Genomic DNA, 22,396 nt, shown 5'->3' on the forward strand with positions numbered 1-22,396 from the left:
GACATCTCCGACGAGCTCGCTTGCATTGGTGACCACCAGGTCCAGTATCGCATCCCCTCGGGTAGGGGTGTTTATTACCTGGCTTAAGAAGTTGTCCTCAATGCATTCGAGAAACCATGTCCAAATGGCTTTTGAATACCTCCAAGGACTGTGCCTGGGCACAGCTACCCTCACAGTATTAAAGCGTTTCTTGATGTTCGGACAGAACCTCCTGTGTTTCAGTTTGTGCCCGTTGTCTCTGGTCCTCTCATTGGGAACCACTGAAAAGAGCCTGGCTCCATCCTCTTTGCACCCTCCCTTCAGGACTTTATGCACATTAGTAGGATCCCCCTGAGCCTTCTCTTCTTCAAGTTGAACAATCCCCACTTGCTCAGCCTTTCCGCATAGGAGAGATGCTCCAGTCCTTTCATCATTTTCATGACCCTTCATGGAATTCTCTGCAGTATGTCCACATCTCTCTTGTACTGAGAAACTTACAACTGGACACAGCGCTCTAGGTTTGGCTTCACCGGTGCTGAGTAGAGGGGAACGATCCCCTCTCTTGACCTACTGGCAATACTTTGTCTAATGCAGCCCAGAACACTGCTAGCCACCTTTGCAGCAAGGGCACACTGCTGGCTCCTGTTCCGCCAAACTGCTTTCTAGCTGGGTGGCTCCCAGCATATATTGGTACATGGATATATGTACATATGCGCATGCACATATATATATATATAGTTATTTCATTCTTTTTGTAGCAAAATGTTCTTGTGAACTTTTTAGTTTGAGGTGAAATCCTATAGTTGTGGAAACATATACCCATTAATGTTTAGAATAGCTAAAGGCATTCTCATCTGGTTCCCTGATGACTGTCCTGACCCATCATCTAATGATTACCTTCCCCTTGGTGCATGAGGTAGTGGTTACCATACCCACAGCTCAGGGAGCCAAATGGTTCATCTGAATCCTCACAAATTCTGTATAGGCAACAGTCTAACCTTGTTTCAGGTGATGTTAAAACATTGACTTCTGCCCCTGGAGGCAAACAGTATAGAAAAGTTTACATCACTAATTCTCCTTATCTTTCTCTGCTCCTTTCCTGAAACAGGATGGTTTCTTCTATGCTTGTATCTCCCATTCCCTGACTCAGGCTGTACCAGGAAACATTCAGTGCAATTCATCAGCATGTTTGAGCCTCTGACTAGACCTATTTTGTTTACTAGTGATGTAGTCACATTTACTAAGATGAAAAGCTTGGTTTTGCTGATTGTCTGTACAGTGTAATGTATTTGATAATGTTGAGGTTATAGCATAAGTCAAGAGTGTGTGCAGCTTCTATCGGGCAAAACATTTTTATGGTGTTCCTTAAGAACATGAGAAGCTGCTAATGACAGTTGGGTTTTTGAAGGAATTTACAAGCAAGAGTTACTAGTTAACACATGATATTGAGTGCCTAGAATAGCATGACTAGTGAAGAATGAGGATGTTATGTCTTAATGTTTCACAGCAAAGGTGTGCTTGATAAAAAGAACACAAATATTTATTTGCAGAAATGGTTAAGTTAAAGATAACTTGTACTCCACCAGTGTGCTATGTTTATGGATATTTTTTTGCAACTGATTGTAATAGTATATCATTAGTTAACTAGGAAAGCTAAAAAATAGCATAGGGTAAAACATAGATATTATTGCCTTTCTCTCTGCAACACTTCTAATAGTTTCACTTTCAGAGGCTTGCAAATCACATCAATAGGATAATGCATAGTCTTTGAGTATTAAATACACTGTGACTCAGATCCAGTGAAACTACTATAGGCATCTAAATTAGTTTTGTTGCCCAGGGGCAGAAACAATCCAGTCCTTATAATGTGAAGTACTTAAATATCCTATAAGTCACTGGAGAGAAAGTGAACTGATCCACCTGGGTTCTGTTCTTATTTATACAGACATGTTCTAGGGAACCTGTAGGAAACACTAAGCCTCTAAATCCCCTCAGAATGAACACATTACATCTAGCTGTACATGTTTTAAAAGTGTAGATGAATTTGCATATAATAATGGAGTGGAAACACTTCAAATCCTAGCTTGGATAATTACGTCGTGAGGCAAACTTGTAAATTCCTTCCACAGCTCAGATGGCATTTGGCAAAGAGGTATTTCACTGTACTGATAAAAAACAATTAACCAGGCAGTCATCAGACTGAGATTCATCAAGTTATGAACTTTTCAATATATATTGGGCTAGACGAAACAATTGAAGGATTCTTTGCTCAGCAAAAATGTACCTCTGTTTGTCATTCAATCTCTAACCTTCTCCTTCAGAGCAGTGTGATTGATAATATGAAAAGATAGCCTTTTTCAGTTCTCTAACCATCTCTAGCATCACTAAAGTAATGTAGCTGATATAAATTCATACCTGACTAGACTTCTAGGTTTTTTAGAGTGCTTCTCACCAACTGGTCTGGGGTAAATGTTAAGTATATGTGTATAGTCTGTCATCCTTTACAACATTTGGTGAATTATTTCATTCATTTCTAAATTAACTGTATGTCAGGAGATTATAACTTACATCTGAAAGGACAGAAGGTATGATTCACTTTCTTTTTCACCTATGTGTGTAGGCTTCTCCACATCAGCTCAATTCCTGACCTCCCACTGCAGGCAATGAAGATCTAGTGCAGTTCCCAGCACACAGGAAAGAATTTATGTGCTGATTTGAGAGGTGCTGCCTGGCTCCCAGCAGATTTTCTGGAAGTGTTTCCTCATAAATCCAGTGCCATATTTATTGGCCCTGTGTGGATCCTTAGACATCATGTGGCATCTCAAATGGTGCTAAATGCTAGGTTTTATGCAAGTGAATTAAGTAATCACTTGAATTGAATGTCAACTTGTATCAGAATAATATAAATTTGGGGATGTGAGGAAGTTTGACAATATTTCTAGTGTAATTCTTATGTAACTTCAGGTAAATAAAAATAAACTGGTTACATTAAGAATTAATAACTTCTCAGTCCATAAAAAAAGAGGTTCCAGGCAAGCTTCTGGGATGATCACCATATTCCTCTATTAGCTTATCAGTGTAGGAGAAATTTGGGCCTGAAATTTCACTTGCTTGTGAAAAGGCAATTAGTAGATTATAGTCAGTCCTGGCAGAATATGCTCTCCTTTCTCTACTTTTCTTATATAGATTGTGCAGTAAAGCTAACTTTTTTTTCTTTTTTTATAACAAGTTCTCTGGCTGTGGAGATATCAGCTGATATTTTATCTGAAGAAAGATGTGATAGTTCAATGCAGTGTGCAGATACAATCCAAAGGGATCTTTTTTGTCTTTTAGCTAATTCTAAAATTGTCCAAAAGTCCTGTCAATGTGGTTGACATTTCTTGTGTAGATAAGTGACAGTGTGAAAGTTTGTAAACTGAAAATAATAAGCATTCAACACAGTCATGTGTGACATTCATTTCCAAATATGGTTTTCTATGAGTGAAGTTTAGTAAATACCAGTAAATATCAGTAAAGTATCAGTAAATGCTTTGAAGCTGTCATAAAATGCAGTTCAAATAAAAAGTTTGTGGCAACAAAATGCTACAATACTGTTTCTTTATCCTACACACAGGCAACTCACCTGACTTTATATTCAGTGTCTTATGATATACTGAGCATATGGTTTGCTACTGAATATGTTGGGGTAAATTTATTCAGTGGAAGACTTGATCTTCACTAGGTAAATCACTTTTGCACATGGTCATAAAATTACTGGGGAATTACAATGATGAATAGAAAATACAAACCTTGCCTCTCTTTATATTAACTCTGCATTTCCAAAGGTTCAGAACAATGTTTTGATGAAAATGTACTACTTCTGTTACTCATTCTATGCAGTTCATTCTGTGAAAAATTTATTCTCATAAATATCCCCATTAGAATGTATTGAGTGTTTTGCCTGGTGTTTTTGTTTTTACAAGGTCATATTATTTATAGTCACTATTTGGCACCTTTCTATCTTTTTCTGTCTTAGTGACTGTCAGATTGTTGATTATATCAGATTGTTGCAGAAATTGTTCAGTGTGTGTGTGTATGTTCAGTCATCTTCTTTGGCAAGGTATTTTTAAGTTCTTTCAATAAATTTTAACTGATTAGGGCACCAGGATATTATAACTCACATTTGAAAATCCTGTGTGTTTAATGAAATCAAATAACAGTGGTGTATCCCGTGCCATTTTCCAGTTCAAACTCTGGTTTACACTCATTTTTTTAATCCTAAAAAGAAACTGCATCATAATAGCTTGCATGGATCTCAGCAATGAAAATAAGTATAACTTTCAGCGAAGTTCCACTGTCATTTAGACATCTACTTGATATGCTGAGACTTAACAAGCTTAACACCCAGCTGTTCATAGCAATTTTAATGAAAATGGATAGGTGCTAAGCACTTTAAAAAGTTTAACAGTGTAGTTTATCTTCCTAAACAGAGGTGCAAGTTACTGACCACTTTTAGAAATCTTGTTTTGAATACTTTTTCAGGTACATGTTTCCTTTACACCTGTTATGTCTGTGTTTTCATCTATGATCATACAAGATGACAATTGCCATCAGATTCAAACTGCACTGTATGTGATGAACATTGTTGTTTCACTCTCCAGTAATACAGTGTGCTTGTGAGTGGCAGTAATAGCAGATGATTTTGTGGATTTTACCACATAGTAATGGTCCTGCCATTGGGCACCTCTGAAAAGAGCCAGTTTGGCAAGATCCCCCTCTTCTCTACGCTGAACTGCCCCATCTCTCTCAGCCTTTTCTCATAGGAGCAAGATGCTCCAATCCCTTAACTATTTAAGTAGCCCTTCACTGGATTCTCTAGTATCCCTTATTTCCCTTATCTCTCTTGTACTAGGCAGTCCAGAACTGGACACAACACTCCAGGTGTGGCCCCAGCAGTGCTGAGTAGAGGGGAAGGATCATGTCCCTCGACCTGCTGACAATTCAGCAGCCCAGGACATTGTTGGCTCCTGTTCAACCTGGTGTCCACCAAGACCCCAGGTCCTTTTCTACCAAGCCACTTTCCAGCTGGGTGGCCCCCAACATATACTCATATTTGAGGTTGCTCCTCCCTAGGTGCAGGACTTTACATTTGTCCTTGTTGAATTTCATGAGGTTCCTGTCAGTCCATTTCTCCAGCCTGTTGAGGTTCCTCTGGGTGGCAGCACAACCCTTGCAGTTACTGTCAGCCGCTTCTAATATACTGTAGAGGTATCTAAGTTAGTTTTAGAGTAACTAGCTTATGTGGATAGTAACAGAGTGAGAGTTGACCCTAGCAAAGATTAAACTATCCTTCTGTATGACAAGTTTTGCTGCTAGTTGTTAGTGTTCCATAGATCACGCCTCCAGAGGTCATGCAAACATAACTAAGTGAAAGTAGTGAAAGCAAAGATCAATCACTACTCTGAGCAATTGTTAACAATAGGTGGTCTTAAAAGCAGAAACCTTGATTGCTTTTGACATAATTTGAAATCTGTCACTTTCAACTAAAGAAGAAAAAAGGATTGCAAATGCTTGGACTGATATAATAGGGTATCTTGAATGGTCTTCCTGGAAAAAGTAATGAGAACTCTAAGGTATTTATGTTAAGAAGGGATTTATCTTGAAATAAAGACTTTTTTTTTCTTTTTTTACTTCATTTGCTGGAGAGCCTAGTACAATGAGGTTAAATGTAGATCTCTGCATCAGTGTAATTGTTTAGAAAGCTTGCATGTTAGACTTTGCAGTCCTTATTTTGGCCACTATATAAAATACATAGATTGATAAAATCATTGTGAAAAGAAATGGCTAGAGGCAGAAGCTGGGGGGGGTGGGTGGGTGGAGAGGAGTAAAACAATTACTCTTTTCCTAAAGTGAATAACATTTGAATCAATAAACACATCGGGGTGATAAGTAAATTGGTCAAATTAGTACTGGTTTCAAAGATACACCCAGTACTATTAGTCCAACAAAAGTCAGTGTGTGTGCCAAAAAAATATGGACATATTTACAAATTAAGTTAAAATTAAAGTTTGAACAGTGTGATAAAAGATAACAAGGGACCACTTACAGAAAATAATATTGAAGATTTTAATAAATGGGCTCATTAAATCATAAGCTTTGGGGAAGTGTTAATGTTGTGAAAGTGGTTTCAACACTACAGTTTAATTACTTACCACAGATGCTACCAATGAATATTCCAATCCCATTACTTAGTTTATTCAAGAGACTGGGGGGAAAAAAAAGTTTCTTAATCTTTATAACAAATGTAAAGCTTTAGAGAATGTGAGTGTGATTGTGTGTTTATTTAGTATATTCATTTTGTTAACCCAATGAAAGAGTAAGGAAACTTCAAGTATACTGTATTCTTTTTATTTTGGTTTTGGTTGTGTACCTTGATATGGGGGAGGGATAGGGAGGACTCAGGATTATAACTGAAGGGTAAAAACCCAGTTTAAAATTTCTCCTGAATATGAAATTATTTTTAATATTGGGGAAAAAGTTGGAATTACAAATCAATTAAACACTGAACACATTTCCTCTGCCAATGACTGTGGTCACCAAAAATACCAGCTTAATAGATGTCAGAGTTTGGTTGTTAGACAGAAAACACAATTAGATTTCTTTCCAAAATTCCAGTCCAAGACCATTCACTATTATTGCTATGTGATTGATCTCTTTGCAATATATTATCACCTCCATGCATACACAGATCACAGACTTACAGACACACTAATGAAAGTCTGTTGTGTCTAAGCAGTAAATCTTAATGTAGATTATTTGTAAGAGAAATGATTAGTGTCATTAACTCTATCCCAGCTGAAAGCAGGACAATTAGCCATATGTTTCAAGAAAGAACTGGTCTAGAGTTTCTTAAAGAACCTTAAGTCTGATGCATCTTACTGCTGAGGAGAAGATAACATTTCTCTGACAATAAAGAATTCTGACAGATTTAGTATAGACTCTTTCTTTGTGAGTTGGTTGAGCAGCTGGCTTGACTAACACGAACATTATGAATAATTTAGTCCATGAGCAACATAAATATTGAATCTCACATACTGAATAGTTGTGTTACCGCAGAAAAATGCCTGGAAATCATCGCTGAGCTAAAACAGGTTTACTGAAATCATAAATTAAACATGAAAAAGAATTCCAAACAGATCCAGAATATTTGATGAGCTGAAAGAAAATGGTAGAAAACAAAACAAAATGAGACGTTTTAAAGTAGTGAAATTATTAATTGTAAATATATTTCATTATTTCTAAGACAATATATTGAAATGGTCATTCTAAAAACAAATAAAAACTCAAAAAGATAAATTAGGTATAAGCTTTATATAAGCTATAAGGTATAAGCTAAATAAAATTTAAGGCCCCTAATTACAAAACAGTCAAGTGAGTAGAGCAGATGATTATGTTGGATTTAGCTCAATTCATTCAATTCCTAGTAAAATGAAAAGGTCTTTAAGTAATATTGCTAAGGTTCAGTTGAATAAAATGGGATTTAAAAATGGTGTTTAAACTTCAGCTCCATAAATGATAAATTTGTGACCTTGTGATCTCTACATTTAGGAGTCCAGAAAATATAACAACTTTTGTACTTTTTTAAAGACTTAAAGGATAGAATGAGGGAATGTTCAAGTGTTTTAATCTACTTTAGTTAAAATCTATTTGCAAATCAGGATCTAGATGAAGAATGACACTGTTGGTAATACTTTAGCATATCTTCATAGCATAAGAATTGGTGGAAAATAATTTTATGACTGCAATACATTTATATTTTCCATTCAAAAAAGAGTAATTTAAAAGTAAAAGTTAAAAGAACTGGTAAAATAGATTCGTAGTAAATTCACAACTATCTGATTCCCGAAGTTGTACTTTCTGCTATGCAAAATATTAAGTAATTTTATTATGTACAAAACGGACCCAATTTTCAAACTAATATATAATTTCTGATGTCTTTTTCTAAGCACAATTCTAAATTTTAATCTAAATTTTAAAGGTTTTTTTTTACTATATAGTTCTCTGAATATAATTCATAAACATGTTGATAATGCACGCTTAATCAATAGCCCCAAATACTTTCAGTTTCTCACACAAACAGTGCAAACATGCTGCTGTTCTCACTCCTGTTATCTTAGCATTTTTTTCATGAATAATTAATTTAGCATATATAAAAATAACATTTGTTGTGTATTTTTCCTTATTAGAAAATATTACTGATGACTGAAATATCTTGCTCATTATACTTGAGAATAGTTAATAATATTATTAGTGGAAAACATTTAAAGTTCTAATGCAAGCGTTTAAAAGAATACCTTGCATTGCCAAGAGAGCCATAATTCTCTCTTACTTAAATCTGTTCTGTTCAAGTATAGATTTTAAGCAGGAAATTCACTTAATGTTGCGAGAGCAAAAAATTAAAATTAAATTAAAAGGGGCAAACCACACTTTAATTCTATTTCCTAGTACCTTTCAGTAATTATTTTAATAATTATCTTTAATCTTTACCTTGGACAAGTGAAGAAAATTGTTTTAGAATTAACCCATAATATTGGAGAATTCTTGATTCTGAGATGCTTTTATCCACTTTTTCAAGCACGTAAGCACTTTCATGCAAAAACTATGCAGTAAGGATATTTAAGATTGGAGAAGCTGGTCAGAAAATGGGCTGTAAATTTTCAACTGAAATAGGAAAAATAAGAAAAATTGTAAAGAATTTGGATATATTTTCTGCAGAAAATTCCCACCTTTTGTAAAAAGTTTTTGATTCTGAAGATATCAGTCATAAACTCAAAAAACTATTTATCTGAAAATTCTGTGGTTTCACTATTTGTTGTTTTTCTTTTTGGTAATATAATATAGAGTGTTATGCATGTGTTTGCAGGGCTGCGTGACTTTGTCTATGAAAGAGATCATAAAAAAAGGAAAACATTTTAATTTTATATACCAGGGAAACTAGTTAAACAGAGTTTGATAACTTTTGATTTTGCATCTCTTGTCATTGAAAACCTACTCATGCATCTTTCTTAGCCCCACAAAGAGTGTTGGCATGTACACTTTCCTTCTTGGGTATATGCCAGGGAATCAAATAATTGAATCTCCTTGTAATGCCTCGTAAATAATCAGTATAAATGTGGAAAACTTACATGGCTTCTTAAAAAATCCCTGTTTATGAAGACTAATTGGTAATTGGTTAACTCAAAATTATTTATAACATCATACTTTCTAGTAGTAAGTGCTAAGTCTGAGTTTTCTCTGTTCATATTATATTCATTTTCAGAATTTTCACTATGATTTTCATACTGTACTTTGTGACACTAAGTAAATAAAATTATTTAGGAAAAAACTAAATATAGTGAGGTTTGGGAATCATCCAGAATGTGTTAATCTAGATTTTAAATAAATAAGGATTCTGAATCGGAAAATAAAATTGATTTGAGCAAAGCCTATCGTGCTGTTGTGGTTTAACCCATCAGGCAGCTAAACACCACACAGCTGCTCATTCACTCCCCACCTCCATCTGTAGGATGTGGGAGAGAATAGGATAGGAAAAAAAAGGTAAAATCCATGGGTTAAGATAAAGACAGTTTAATGAAACAGCAGAGGGAAAAAAAGTCATAATAACGATAACAGTAATAACAATAATAATAATAGTAACAGAATATACAGAATACACAAAACAAGTGATGCTCAGTGCAATTGCTTACCACCCTCTGACTGATGCCGAGCCTGTCCTGAGCAGCGATTTCTCTCCCTGGCCAACTCCCCCTGAGCATGATGTCATATGGTATGGGATACGCCTTTGGTCAGTTCGGGTCAGCTGTCCTGGCTGTGATCCCTCCCAGCTTCTGCACCTGGCAGGTCAGGGGAAGCTGAAAAGTCCTTGACCATTCTAGGCACTACTTAGCAACAACTAAACCATCAGTGTGTTATCAACATTCTTCTAGTACTAAATCCAGAACACAGCACTATACCAGCTACTAGGAAGAAAATTACATCTTTTCCAGCTGAAAACAGGACACATATCTTTCAGAAAAAAAGGCAACACCTTTGGTATGCTGTTTCATTTCTCAACTTTATTGGACTTTCAATAAAAAAAAATTAAACTTCCATCATTTCTAGAAAAGAAAGTTTGTTAGAGTGCTTTATTACCTAGATCATGAAAAGCAGCATTCATTCTTTTCTAGCTAGTTTTTAACAAGATTTATAATAATATGAAAACACAATTTATGTGAAACCCTATTATTCCTGATTTAAACGTTCTTAGTTAGATTAACATTTAAATTATCTACCATAAATTTTATTTAAGTTTTTAATAATAGCTGATGTCTATTCAATAACTGCAGACTAAAACAAAGATCATTTTAATCCCAGAGAAGACATGGATATATCTCTTCAGGCAGAATCCTGAATTAATTGATGCATGACCAAATGTATTCATATAGAAGTAGATCCATTTGGCATGCTGTTAATATTAGCCCAGCATACTGTTTTTTCTACCAATAAGCTGTAGTTTAAGTGGAAATAATTAAGTTTGATATTAGGCTGGTCTTGGAAAAAGAAATAACAAAACTATTTGCAATCATTGCAGATTTTTTCTGAAAAATATACTGTCTTCAAGATCAATTTAGCAATGAAAAGCAAAATCACAATTGCTGATAATTGCTGCATACTTTTTTGAAAATGGAGCATTTCAACAAACTCTCAAGATGAAACAAAAAAAAGAAAGTAATTAACTCACTATTTTGTTTATCTCATAGGTTCAAAAGCTTTTAAGTAAGTTTTTAAACATTATTAAGCAATTGATGTTTATAACAAGAGGGTTTGTATCCAACAGAAGTAGCTCAGAGATTATTGGGTTTGTCGCAAAAACAAAGAAGTAGTACTTTATGGGAGACTTTTTTTTTCCTTCATGTTTGCGGTGGAGCATGAATAGCCTGACTGATATTTCTTAAAATGGGTATATACAGTTTTAATCAGAATAACAGTGAATGAAGTTGAAATCTGCAGATATGATAGTATTTACAGGCATTTCTTGCAGTTGTCTTATAGACAGAAAATACAGTGTCAAACAGTTTATCCCTTTCACCACATGAGACAACTGAAATACTTCCATTCATATAACAATGACATAGGAATAATGATTTTTTTTTCTACCAGCTTTAGAGAGATAAAGAAATTATTCTAATTGGAGTTTTGTCCAAAGACACACTGTGTTTCCTAACAGCTAGAAGAGTATAAGCATGGTAAGATTTTGAAAGTAGAATTTTTTTAAAAGAAAGTTTTAAAACAGGATTTTTATACTTCCCAGGAATTCATAGAATCATAGAATCATAGAATGTTTTGGGTTGGAAGGGACCCCTAGAGGTCATCTAGTCCAACCCCCCTGCAGTGAGCAGGGACACCGCTAACTAGATCAGGCTGCTCAGAGCCCCGTCCAACCTGGCCTTGAATGTTTCCAGGGATGGGGCCTCCACTACCTCTCTGGGCAACCTGTTCCAGTGTTTCACCATCTTCATTGTAAAGAATTTCTTCCTTAGATCTAGTCTAAGCCTTTATTTGCTTTGCATTTTAATCTGTACGAAGAATAATCATGACCTTACATTTCAGAAGCCTCTATTCTTTCCTGGTAGCTACATGACTATGATCATCAGTTACCAGCCATGACAAATCTGTACATGCAAGAAGACACATAAAAGGACAATAATGGCTAATCAAATAGCTCTCTTGAAAACCATTCAATATGCAAACTTTAGGTCATTCCTTCTCAGATTTTTGTTTCATATGGTAATGTGTTTCCCTGACTCAAGGTTGTCAAGTGACTTCAGAAACATTTTGGATCAAGAAAGAGACTCATGGGCTTTGTTAAAAAAAAGTGCCATAAAAATCCACATTTCATTTACTCACAGGTCATTTAAAGGATTCTAAGTTTTTTATTCTTTTGTTATGATTATTAATACTATTAAGATAAGGCTAATCCTGTGCTCTGCATAACATTGGCATGTAAGTTTCTGAGGGTACAGGACTCTGGGTTTTTTACAGGGAGAACATATCGAGATAGTGGGACAATTTTTAGAGGACTGGGAGTTGCTTTCTGCCTACCATAAAATTAACATGTTTGGGTATGAAATTTAAATTCACGGTATAGAATATTTATGTGTTTTTAAGAACTAGTCAACATTCTAAATCACAATAAATAGACATGGGCAGACAGAGACGACATAAATCACAATTTTGAATGGTGCTGTGCTACTTTTGGCAGCAACTATCACTTGGAAAAGTGATAAAAAGTTTTGCATGTGCTTAGTATCTTACTTTGGCACACAGGGAACACTTTTTCACTTTGTTCAGCTTTATGGCCCTGAGACCTGCCCTGGAGGAAATATCCAAGTGTTTCTTTTTAATGGTAGGAATCCTATGATTTCTTTACATGTCCCTTTTTGGGTAATTACTGTATGTGAGGCACATACCAAAGTGGTGGAATTTGAGGATTAATTCACCCTGACTGAGTATATATTGTCACATCTCACACTCTTCACAAGATAGGAAGCTCTACCTAAATAACCAGGGCATGTTCTGTGCCTCTTCAGAAGGATGAGGATAGTGTGAAAGTTTTGGTGAGGCAGTTCTCTGGCTCTTCCATTGTCTTGTAATCTCTTCCAAGAATGGGATGCAGGAGAAAGGAGAGTGATCATTTCCTTCCCAGGAAGGTGGTACCCTCTTTTTCCCTAGTAGTGGCTGAATTGCCTCCTAAAAGCCACACATTCAACAGAGGAGAATGGGACCTATGCCCATTTACATAGAATATTTGAGATTTAACTTAATATAATTCAAATCAGCTAATCAAATCACTAATACTCTCACCTGGATCATATCAGCCAATCAATGGGATAAAGGAAGGGCTTGGGGAGAGCTGTCAGGGAGTAGTTCTGCTTTTGCTGCTCCCTGAGGAAGGAAGGTGGGATCTGAGGGTGACAGCAAGGCAGGCAGTAATAAGAATGCACTTCCATGGTGCACCCACTGTCAGTCACTGCACCAGCACCAAGCTCCTCTTTTTGTGCTCATTAGGCTTGACTTTCCTTTTGGCAGTACTCATTCATGATCTCAAACTGAATGCGCTTCACTGAGATGAAGCATGCCGGCTCTCTGCAGCATTGTATTGAAAATAATTTAGAAGTACAGCTGAGAAAGGACTTGGTGGGGTTTTAACTGGGAAAAATGAGAAGCATGATGACACAAAGTTACTAAAAATACGCAGGATATAGCTAGTCTGAGAAGTTCTAGCAATGCTAAAAGTAACTAAGCTGAAGTAGCACTGACATGGGTTTCTGAGAAGCGACAGTTCTGAATTTCCATGTGTTATAACCCCCAGAAATCTTCATTTAATGCTAGATACAATTCTCTCTTAATGAAGTATGTCATAGCCATGAAATAGCAAGCTGAACATAATATGGTTTCCAGGGAAATATTCTTATTAACTGAATTTCCTGATCAGGTGCATCCTGATTTAATAAAAATATATTGATTATTTTTATGTAATAAGGAAAGATAACTATGGAGAAGAAAACATTGAAGCAGATTATTGAAACTTAGACAATGTGAAACAGTTAACTTTATATGACTTTTGGCTTCTAAACGGTAGCTTTAATTTCAACTTCCCCCCCCAGTCACTCACAGGGCTTAGACGTTAGGACAGTAAGACAGTAAGAAATAGAGTGTTTTTCACAAGTCAGCCCATGTGCTAAAATAAATGGGTAGGAGGGAAGAATTAACATTTTTCTCAAAATTATTTTTCCAATATCTTCACAGTTGGGAAAAGGCGTGTCTTTTACCCCATTTTTTTTTCTTTTACTGTTACTTTTTTAATTAGTTAATTCTTTTTTTGTTCTTGTTGACAAAAAAAATTATTATTTGGCCATTGAGTAAAAACCTTTTCTTTTTTTTTTGAGGAAAATAAACACAAGTTTCTGTCTGCTTTTAAAGTTTTATTTAGAATTTTTATTTTTTTTTTTTATTTCTAGGATGAATTTCTAATCAGAAAGCAAAAAAGATTCAGCCTTTATTTGTTGCTGGTGCATGAAATCTCAAAATTTAGGGTCAGGACTGCTCACTGAGTATCACTTCTTTATTTGAAACACCTGGCAACTCAGTTAGAAGATCTCATAGATATAAATATTTGCTTTAAGAGCCCAGGCAAAGATTGGAATATCAGAATAAAGAAGTAGCTGTCTGATAGGAAGTTATCAAATATGATTGTTGGACTTTGATCCTTACTGATATAATAAGCTTGCCATAAAAAACACTTGCCATCAATTCCATTAATTCCATTAAGCATTAGAAAGTATAGGTAACTTATTACCTCAAATTTGTGCAGGGGAAACTGATAATTTGATTTCTCAACTTGGTTGTGCCTGTATTCTGTTAAATTAATTGTTGTCAAAGTACACTGTTTGGTTCAGAAGCCCTGAATATACATTAAATTATTTTGCAAGAGAAGACGTCATCCTGCCTAAACTCTGAAAATTATTTGTCTTCATATCTTTGATTTCAAATCCTCTTAGTAGTGTGCTGAGAACTTCAAACAGAACTTCAAAACTCACAAAAAGGATATATTAAAAATCTTAATATTAAGAAATATAAATTAACATAATGTTATGAAATATACTTACTACTGCTGTTTATTAGCACACTTTAATATTCTTATTTAGTAACATTACTTGCATAATAACCAACACCAGAAAATGCATGCACACATATAGGTACAAATCCTTATCGTATCTGACATACAAAATGCTTACTTTTAATTTCTTGATAATCTGAAGTTTCTGAGTCCTTCCACTGATATCATGGGTGCCAAGATTATAAGGATATACTCTTTGAAAAGTTATTAAAAATAATCACTTACATACCTTCCTATGAATTGTATTTTCTTCTACACACTAGGGAAGGTAAATACATTTGAAAATAAATCTGACTCTACCCATAGACTCAGTTTTCTTGTTGCTCAACTTAGATTAAGAAATACAGTAAAAATTCCAGTGATTATTCTACTATTCTTATACGGACCCTAGCTCAATAATATTAAATGTAAAAACATATAGAAATGCTGATTTTTCTGTAATACCATTCCAGTCAATGTGAGAACACTCACCAGCTATGAGGGAAAAGAACTGAATCTTGATATTTAAATTCATGAGATTGTATATAAAGGCAGTATATGTTAGATCATAATACAGTTCAACAAATATGTCAGAGGGTTATACATTTCAATGCATTCCCTGATAAAATTTTAAGGGACTGCCATTTTGAATGAACATAGCAGAATTTGGGAGCTGGCCATTTTCCTGTAAAAAAGAAGTCAATATCAAAGTTTAAGAATATTTTCAAGTATAATTTATTTCATGTGCAATTTGTTTGCAAACATTTATATTAACCTCAACCATGTATAGCGACCTCTTTTACAAATACTACCATCAAAGAACACAAATGTTTCTGCTGGTTTTTGCATGTGTCTATTTCTGTTCTGCATGTGCTTCATACTATTTTAATGAGACTTTTGATAAAACAACATCTTGAGCCTCCAGCCACAAAGCACTTCTATTATAGATAGCAATTATACATTGTTTTAAGCTGACCATAAACATGCCTGTTTAGTGCATAAAGCATATGGCCTTGTAGTATATAGATCAGTAGGAACTAATTAGTTTAAAAGATACATATATGCTAGGGAGATGCCAAAATGGGAGTTTGTGACAAATTTAAAAGAGCAGCAGGTTTAATTTCAAATCTTTTCTGTAACATTTCTCTGAGACTGAATTAATATTAGCCAATCTCAATATTTTTATTATTTTTCCAGCCAGTTGTTTATTATTATGCTGCTGCTGTTTCAAATACATTTTATTAGTTTCTTAATGCAATAATCATGTACATTTATAAAAATGAATATAATAGATACTGTTGTTTTATTAGAAAAGAATAGCAAATATAGTTTCAGAAAAAAATATATGGAGGGTTTTCTATGCCTTATTTTCCATGTAATAAGAGAAAAGTTCTTGTCCTGCCAGAAATAGAAAGTTGTTATGTCAGTTTTCAAAAACCTAATCTGCCTAAATGAAGGAAAGTGTATGAGCCATTCGTTACTGATTGGGAGGAAAAACTTCAGACTTCATCCCTTCACTTTTTGTTGCATGAATTCAGATTTGACACACTGACAGAAATTTATTCAGAGATCCTGAAAGATGTTTGAAGTCCCCAAAATACATTGATACATACATTTTCAGCCCTTTTTATCTTATCTGTCTTTTCCTTTCATAATTTTTTTTTACTTTCATGATTGTGGGATTATTTGTGGTTGATGCATAATCTGTTTGCAAACATTTATATAAATCTACTAACCTGCACCATGTTAAGTAACGTTTTCTGAAGACATTATCATCAAGGAACATAACCGTCTTTGCTTTCAAATTTTTCATTCTTTTAACTTTTTTGTATCTTAAGTGATAAAATAATAACATTGTGTATTGGAGTAGTTACCAAAATAAATATTTTGTGTTTGGTTTAGCCTTCTGAACTGTACATTTGCAATATAGCATATATTCAATATAGCATTTACTTTCACATCCTTATAAGGATGACACATGATTATTAATATTACTACATTTAAGATATTGTAAATTTATTATTTATGCAGTGCTTGTGTAAACTAATAAATCCCATGGTTTCTTTTGTATTACTTGTTCCCTCAGCAAGCTTATTATTTGCTATGAACCTAGGGGCTTTGTGAGTATTACTAGCTTTACTATGCTAAATCATGACACTTTTAGTCTTGTTCCTTCTCCCAGTTCATTTATTATGTGAAAAGAGCTCTTTTTACCTTTCTGTATCTCCTTCTACTTTCTCTTTTCCTCCTCCATTTTCCTAATTCCCCACACATTCTTCTCTTTCATGGTATCAATATATGGATACTTTGTGATACCAGATACCCAGGAAGATGGGCAGAGCCAAACACGATATGTACTGTCACCTGAAATATGCCAGAGGTTTTCAATATACAACAGACAGCTTAAAGCTATCAATTTTGCTAAGTAGAGGCTAATGTTTTGATAATGGAAACTGGATTTAATCCATTTTTGCCTAGAACTTCACTGAAAATCATTGTGACTCAAACTATCTATGAGTATACTTACTCATGATTAGCCCACGGAGAATACCTTGTATTCAGTTCAGACAGCTAGCTTTAGTTAAATTAAAATAAGAATTTAGAAAATCCTTTCATTTCTTCAGCTAAAATATGTGGAATTTTTGTTAGAACAGAAAATAATGAAATACCCAGTCTTCCACTGCAATGCATAGTTTCCTCAAGTTAGAGAGTTTGCTCTGCAATTTAATAATAGAATCAAACTTTCCAGTTATACCAACTTCCCCATGGACTACAAGTACCTAAGTTAGAGACCAATGACAAATAAAGTCCTCCTTCACTCTAAAAAGTCCATGGTTATTAATACCATAAATCTTATTCCTCCTATAGTAATCTTTCTGCATTACCACAGCTTTTTGTGCCTATATTAAAGATGATACTTTAATTTTCAATACACAAGATGTGAGTAGCCTTTAACCCACTCAAAATTCCTAATAACTGCTTTTCTCCAATTTTAGTGTAGATAAATGTAATATAATGCACCTGGAGAATAAACAATAATAATAAATATATAAGCAAATAAAAAAAAAGGCAACCCTAAACTTCAAATTTAAAATCATAGGGTTTGGGTTTGCCACTTCCATTCAGGAGTGAAATTTTGTGTCTATGAAATATGAATTTCTGGAAAAGTCAGCCTGAAGCACTGTACTAGTCAAAATGACAAAATAAAGTTGCAAGTTATTAGGAAAGAAAAACATAACAAAGCAGAGCACATCATTATGCCACCATAGAAGTTCACTGTTTGTCAGTTTCTTGAATACTGTGTGCGGTTCTTCTCCCTTCACAAAAAAAATCTAACAGAACTGAAAGGTTCAGGAAAAGCCAGCAAGGGAGATAAAAAATATTAATCTTCTTTCATATAAGCAATGATTAACTAAATTAAGGTTTCTCAGTCTAGAAGACAGTCAGCTAATGGAGAATATGACTGAAATTTAGAACATTATAAGGATCTTGGTATGGTAAGGCTCAATTGCTCATTTTCTCTTTCAATAGAATAACTAGGGAGTACTAAATGAAAGAAATGAAGGAAACATTGCAAATGAAGCAACAGGAGCCAGGTTCAAACAAACAGAGGGACATAGACCTTCATATGCAGCTAGTAATAGGCCAAATTTGTTGTGAAAATGTATCATAGATGCAACATGAGTTCAAAGGAAGATTCAACTAGTTCATGGAAGATAGAGTCCCTGAGAATTATAAAATATGTGGAAAAGACATCCACCTCAGAACATCCCTCATCTGAAAGTTGGATATTGGGGGAGTATTAAGAGGAATTCCTATATATTTGAAAACTTTCTTACGGCTTTCTCCCTAGACATTGACTTATGGTCACAGTTGGAGGCATATTTTGTCAAGCTAGATGAACTTCCTTATTCACTTCTTCTCATAAGCAGGTCTATTGTCCATTAGATCATCAGCCATGTCAAATAAGAGTTCTGGATCACCAGTTGAGATACTGCAGTGTGTAATGCCTTTCACTGGACCTGGATAGATTCATTTCATGACTGACACCTAAAATCAGACGCAGGAGTCTTCTGTCTGTATGTACCAGCTATTAATATTTTAGATGTCATGGAAAACATGCATTATCTGCAAAAGGCTGACAGACTGATGGACATTCACACATTCTTCAGCAGCCACTGAAGTCCAGATAAATAGCTGAGAGTCCTTAAAGGAATCTAGCTGCCTGTGTAGGCAACAGCAAAGCAGTTTGCATACATTTGCGTATAGGTGTCTGTGAGGGAGGTACCTCCTCATAGACTTTGGCAACTAATTTCTCCTGCTTTCTGGCCTTCAGCTGCTTCTCTGAAAATGATTGGGCCTCACAGATAGATGTTCTATAAGACCTAGAAATCTGCCACACTGTACAGATATGCTGCCATATGCAATTAAAACCTACTCTAATTTGATAGTCAACAGAATGTAAGGTTCAACATCTAGAGATAATACTCATTTGCTTAAACATAAACATTGAGAGTTTGATTGACTTCTGATGCCTTAGGGTATGTGAAATATCTACATAGGTCTGGCAGATATGGCAAAAAAACTGCACAAGTGTTGCACTTTTCTGGGCTGACATCAGCAAGATCACAGGATCACAGAATCATTCAGGTGGGAGCAGACCTCGAGAGATTTCTAGTCCAACCTCCAGCTCAAACTATGAGGTTAGACCAGGTTGCTTAGTCCAATGGGATCTTAGAAACATAGAGGGTGATTTACAGCATGTCAATCAGTGTACATACAGGCAAGTGAATCACTTAACATTTACAACTTATAGCCCTCTTCCTTGGAAATGTAAAAGAATATGCTTTCAGATGTATGCACTAAGCATCTGTTTTGGTAACTACTGATTATAGTTTTTATGCCAATTTTAAAGATAGTTACATTATCTGGATTATTAATCCTTAATTTTGCCAATAATACATCAAAACAATAGATTCCAAAGTTGCAGAAGCAAGTTGTCCTGTTTTTGGTTTTGGTTTGGTTTGGGTTTTGTTAGGTTTGTTGGTTTTGTTAGTTTTGTTTTGTTTTGGCTTGTTTTGGTTTGGTTTTAAAAATTAGGGATGTTCCTGGAAAGTTTTACATAAAATACTGTAGAACATTGTTATGTTATATGACTGCACATTCAAGATAGTTGCAGAGATGCCTTCTGGGTCCTTCCAGTGTTATGTTGGAAACCATTAAAAATAGATTGGCTGTAGTCTACAAGAGAATACTTAATATTCTTCGTCTTCAATAAAAGAGTAGTAAGATTGTAGTTTTAAGGGGTGGTTAAACAGTGATCTATAAGTTTCCTATAGTCTTTTAAAAATCAATTAAATATTTATTTTTCTGTCTCTCCTCCAAAAAAATTAGCCCTTCAAACCCCTGTATTGTGTAATGAAGTGATATACTTTTGACATCTGTTTTGTGATCTTCTCTCATTGCATGGTATTGCTTTTTTAGGAATTTCTAACATTTTTGATTCACAATCATTTCATTCACAGATATTGGCTGACCTAGAAAACCATGCACTTTTTAAAGATGACCTAGAATGCCAGAAGCTTATTCTGGAAGCCATGAAATACCATCTTTTACCAGAGAGAAGAACTCTCATGCAAAGTCCAAGAACTAAACCTAGAAAATCTACAGTTGGGACACTTTATGCTGTTGGAGGAATGGATAACAACAAAGGTATTAGAGGATATTTGGTACTTTATAAATGTTATGTTTTGCATTTTGTTTATTAGAAAATAGTAAAATATCTTTCTATTCCAAGACTGGTGTGTGAGCATCTAAGTGTGACTGTCTAAGTGTGTCTAAGTCAGTCAAAAAATGCTGCCAAAAATGTTTGTGCAATGAAAATCTAGTGATATTTAAGGAAAAATACAATACTGTTAGAGAAAATAAACTAACTTTTGAGTTCATTCTTTGTTCAAAATTATTATAATTTCCAAAAGGAATTATAACAAAAAAGTGACATTAATTTACCTTAGTTTTAGCTTTCTAGAAATTATGTTTCATTTATAAGTATGTCAAATATGTATCCACGTTTTCTAATCAATGAAAAAAGGCAGTTTAATATGCAGTGTATTCCATCCTTAAGTAGTTGTCTGACATATAGAAGTTTCATATTCTTCTGATGCAGTAATTCATTGATCGTCTAGAGAAAAAAAGTAACTAGTAGCTTAAACTAGATTATTAGTTTTCCAATAGCAAAAAGGGCATGAAATTGTCCCCATCTTACTATGAAGAGTAGGAAGAAGTGGAAATTTTATTAAAGTATTTTGTTGTTATTTGTTGGGAATTAGAATTACGATGATGTTTTTATTCCTGCTAAGAAGTCTAATCCACTGAGTTCTTGAATGGAATGAAGTAAAATATTTGAGCTAATAGCTAGCTATGCTATAAAACTATATACCCGGAAAGGCTTTTATTATTACTTTTTCTTGAAATTCTCTAACAATTCCACAGTATCTTACATTTTCCTGTCCATATTTAGACTGAAAAATATGCCTTCAGAAACATTAGTTCTAATATAAAATAAACTGTACTTTTTAAAAAGTGTAATATAAATTTAGATCTCAGTATTTCACAACTCATTTGCTAGTTGTAGTTATAGCAGTTACTTTAATAAATACCTGTGGCTGTATCATCTGCAAAAGGACATTGCATGTTTTTTTCCATGAATTTACACCAATGAGAAAGGCATATGACATCTGTGCTTGTGTGAAAAAGAAATTTTGAAATAATAGAAAAATGTTGAGGAAATAACCAAGAGGTATATTTTCTTATTATAGCTGTGGATTACTTTTGTCTTTGTAACTTTTATTTTTTTTTTGTATCTATATTTAGTTTGCGTAGCTAAATGTTAGGCATGGATATAGAGAACAGAGAGGCTGGTGGCTCATGGCTTAGACTGATGTACTCTTCACTGGGTAAAAAACTGGCTGGGTGGCCTAGCCCAGAGGATTGTGGTGAACAGAGATAAAACCAGTTGGCAGCTGGTCACAAGGGCATTCCCCAGGGCTCAGTTTTGGGGCCAGCTGTGTTTCATATCTTAATCAATGACCTGGACGAGGGGATTGAGTGCATCCTCAGTAAGTTTGCAGATGACACCAAACTGGCTGGTAGTGTTGATCTGCTCATGGAAGGCTCTGCAAAGGGATCTAGACAGGCTGGATCGATGGGTCGAGGCCAACTGTATGAGGTTTAACAAGGCCAAGAGCCAAGTCCTTCACCTTGGTCGCAACAACCCCATGCAATGCTACACACTTGGGGAAGAGTGGCTGGAAAGCTGCATGGCAGAAAGGGACCTGGGGGTACTGGTTGACAGTTGGCTGAATATGAGCCAGCAGGGTGCCCAGGTGGCCAAGAAGGCCAACAGCATCCTGGCTTGTGTCAGAAATAGCATGGCCAGCAGGAGTAGGGAAGTGATCATGCCCCTGTACTCTGCCCTGGCGAGGCTGCACCTCGAATACTGTGTTCAGTTTTGGGCCCCTCACTACAAGAAAGACACTGAGGTGCTGGAGCGTGTCCAGAGAAGGGCAACGAAGCTGGTGAAGAGTCTGGAGCACAAGTCTTATGAGGAGTGGCTGAGGGAACTGGGGTTATTTAGTCTGGAGAAGAGGAGGCTGAAGGGTGACCTTATCGCCCTCTACAACTGCCTGAAAGGAGGTTGTAGTGAGGTGGGTGTTGGTCTCTTCTCCCAAGTAACAAGCA

General features: G+C 35.1%; 1 protein-coding gene across 1 annotated transcript in view; it reads left to right on the forward strand.

Annotated features, from left to right (window-relative positions):
- LOC104123321 (kelch-like protein 1) overlaps positions 1–20,368 on the forward strand; it is a gene marked incomplete at its 3' end in the record, with an annotated part of 110,254 nt that extends 89,886 nt beyond the window's left edge. Inside the window, exon 5 of the mRNA XM_035891163.1 lies at positions 20,182–20,368. Within this exon, the coding sequence (XP_035747056.1) occupies positions 20,182–20,368 (187 nt within the window). The remainder of the gene's footprint in view (positions 1–20,181) is intronic.
- Between the last annotated feature and the right edge of the window lie 2,028 nt (positions 20,369–22,396).

The sequence above is a fragment of the Egretta garzetta genome, unplaced genomic scaffold, assembly GCF_000687185.1.
Source record: "Egretta garzetta isolate BGI_Z169 unplaced genomic scaffold, ASM68718v1 scaffold303, whole genome shotgun sequence".
Lineage (NCBI taxonomy): Eukaryota > Metazoa > Chordata > Aves > Pelecaniformes > Ardeidae > Egretta > Egretta garzetta.